Source organism: Anarrhichthys ocellatus, unplaced genomic scaffold (genome assembly GCF_004355925.1).
Source record: "Anarrhichthys ocellatus isolate YVR2014 unplaced genomic scaffold, GSC_Weel_1.0 scaffold6392, whole genome shotgun sequence".
Lineage (NCBI taxonomy): Eukaryota > Metazoa > Chordata > Actinopteri > Perciformes > Anarhichadidae > Anarrhichthys > Anarrhichthys ocellatus.
Genome location: NW_022286366.1, coordinates 1 through 2,914, shown reverse-complemented (window position 1 = coordinate 2,914; position 2,914 = coordinate 1). Strand labels below are relative to the sequence as shown.

Genomic DNA, 2,914 nt, shown 5'->3' with positions numbered 1-2,914 from the left:
TTATCCTTTTATTAAAAGATATCGTAGTTAAAAGGAAGAATCTTAAAACTACAAAGTACAGATGTGGTAAAGATCTGTACTGATGGTGTAGTGCAGCATTAAAAGTCTCCAAGAGGCCTTCAGGGTACCTGGGATCTGTTTGGCCCAGCCAATCAGAACCAGCAGCTCCTGGTTCAGGAGGTCACAGAGGGTCATGAGGTTCTGCAGGCTGCCCTCATTGGTCGAATCGTCCTGATTGGCAGCCAGTGGGGCGGGCTCTGTCAGCAGCAAATGAGAAACCACCTTGTTTCCTAAAAAGACAGGCGACAGTTGATAAAACATCACCGTTGAGTTGAACTGATAAGTGAAGTTAACGTTGGAGCTCGATGAGTGAACTCACTGCTGCTCACTGGGTGACTGTACGGAGCTTTACTGTAAAAACACAGTCCTGTCTCCACACGCCTCTTGTACTTCTGTCGGCCTCCTCTCACTCGGTCCATACGGACTCCTGCAACACAGAGACACACAATACTGAATGAGACACGAATACTACAACTATGGAGTAGTAAAGTCAACTGTGACTTTTATAGACTACAAATAGAGTCTCTTTGTAGCAATTTTAAGTCTCTTTGTGGTCATTTTTCATCTCTTTGTAGTTGTTTTAATGTCTTTTTGTGGTTGTTTTTTGTCTCTTTGTGGTTGTTTTGTGTCTCTTTGTGGTCTCTTTGGGGTCTCTTTGGGGTCTCTTTGTGTCTCTTTGCAGTTGTTTTGTGTCTCTGTGATCTCTTTGTGGTCATTTAGTGTCTCTTTGTGTCTCTTTGTGGTCGTTTAGTGTCTCTTTGTGGTCTTTAAACTGATCTCTGTAACTTTCTGACAACAAACGAGGCTCAACAACACTGCAAAGGCTCATGGGAAGCCTCCCTGACAGACAGACAGACAGATGGACGTGACGTACCCTCCCTCATCATCCCGGCCTGGAGACATTTGTGGAAGCGACAGGCCTGACAGGCTTTCCTCCTCCGCTTGATGATCTCACACTCGCTCACCAGCGGACAGCTGTACTCGATGTCCCCTAGGTAACCACAAACAGGAAGGTCGATGACATCACACCCTCTCTCAATGAGCCTGGAGTAGAACTACTCTGTTCCTCTGTTCCTCTGGTGTGAACCCAGCAGCTGATGTGTGAGCTCACAGCTTCACACACTGATCAATACAGCGGCTGCTGTCGTATTGATCAGCTCCGCCTGTTAATTCCTCTTATTGATCATCACCTTGTATGGTCCTCTTGAAGAACGCCTTGCAGGCCTCGCAGGACGCCACGCCGTAGTGATACCCTGAGGCAAAGTCACCGCACACCTGGCAGAGCCTCTTGGGCCCCACGGCCCCCATGGGGGTGAAGTAGTCCCCCCTCAGGATGGAGTCCACCTGTAGAGAGGAGGCACAATAATAATAATAATAACAATAATAACTTTATTTATTCTTTAAAAACAGAGTTTACAAAGTGCTCTGACAGACAAAACAGCAAAAGAAAGGAAATAATAACAATAACAGATAACTCAGTGAGACAATCGTTAAAAATAAAATAAAATAAAATAAAATAATGAATGAATGAATGAATAAATAAATAAATAAAATAAATTTGTCTCAGAGCTCAAGAAGTTACTCTTAAAAAACACTGTATGAAGTTTTTTTTATCAGTAATTCATGTGGTTTTTATCAAACAAACTGGAGGAAACAGTGACTTTTTGTTGGGGACTATTTTCAGCGGTGGATGAATACACATTTCTACTTTCAACTTTATTCACCTGTGCTGAAAACGAATCTGAGGAAAAACACATGGAGGCATCCGACACCGCGGTACCGCCCCCGCTGCTTCCGCCGCTGGAAGTAGATCTGGTCGGAGAGTCGGGCTCTGGAGCTCCACAGAGGGGGCTGTAGGAGGAGGAGGAGGAGGAGGAAGCCGGCCTGGGGAGGAGGAAGGCCCGGTGAGAGGGGCTGAGAGAGGAGTCCAGGGGGAAGGAGGCCGGAGACTGAGCTTCATCAGCGGGGGAGGAGGAGGAAGAGGAGGAGGAGTCCAAGAGGCTGAGGAGGAACAAGAGTGTAAGATTAAACAGCAGGAGTTCACCAATCAGCAGCAGGGATGGAGACATGAAATCAAAGAGAGATTGATTGTATCTTCATGTTGTGACACAATTAAATCAAAGATGTTTTGAGTCACAGGTGGTTTAATGCTCATAAAGCTGAGGGGACGGTTTCCACGTCTAAATCTAATAAATAAAGGACTCAGTTAGACCTTGATCCTGGACTTATTTGGGAAGGTATTTGGCCTTTAAGTTAAAGGAACCCTGCAGAGGTTCTGACCACTAGGAGCGTTGTGGAGCAATATTTTTAGCATCCTCTTTTGTAGCCACATAGATGTGATTTATCATCTGATGTCTCTGTCAGCAGGACGACATCATCTGTCTGTGTTCATAATAAATCTGTTTTCAAAAGGTGGAAGAAGAACTCTTATTCAATTAAAAGTACAAATACACAGCGTAGAAACACTCCGTTTCAAGTAAAACTCCTGCATTCAAAGTTTTGTATCAGCATCAAAATATACTGAAAACTACTTATAAAGTATCAACAGTAAAAGTACTCATGATGCAGAATAATATTTAGTTTGTTCTGTGATGTTGAGGTTTGTTATGTTCAGAGAAAAATCATGATTTGATTTAAATGACGTCTTTGTTGGCAGTTAAAGAGAAAACTAGAAGCAAGTTACAGGATTTAAAACGTGAAAAATTATATATGTTATATATATGTTTATATGTTTATACGTTTATATGTTTGTACGTTTATACGTTTATACGTTTGTACGTTTGTATGTTTGTATGTTTGTATGTTTGTACGTTTATATGTTTATACGTTTATATGTTTGTACGTTTATACGTTT

At 42.5% G+C, this 2,914-nt stretch overlaps 1 protein-coding gene across 1 annotated transcript; it reads right to left on the bottom strand.

The window, feature by feature from the left end:
• Positions 1–128: 128 nt before the first annotated feature.
• On the bottom strand, positions 129–2,061 carry LOC116380199 (estrogen-related receptor gamma-like; the record flags this gene model as incomplete). The annotated part of the gene is made up of 5 exons (XM_031842144.1): positions 129–296; positions 329–487; positions 935–1,051; positions 1,251–1,404; positions 1,785–2,061. Coding segments are annotated over 5 exons (875 nt in total), but the record flags the coding sequence as incomplete, so codon positions are not given.
• Positions 2,062–2,914: the final 853 nt, after the last annotated feature.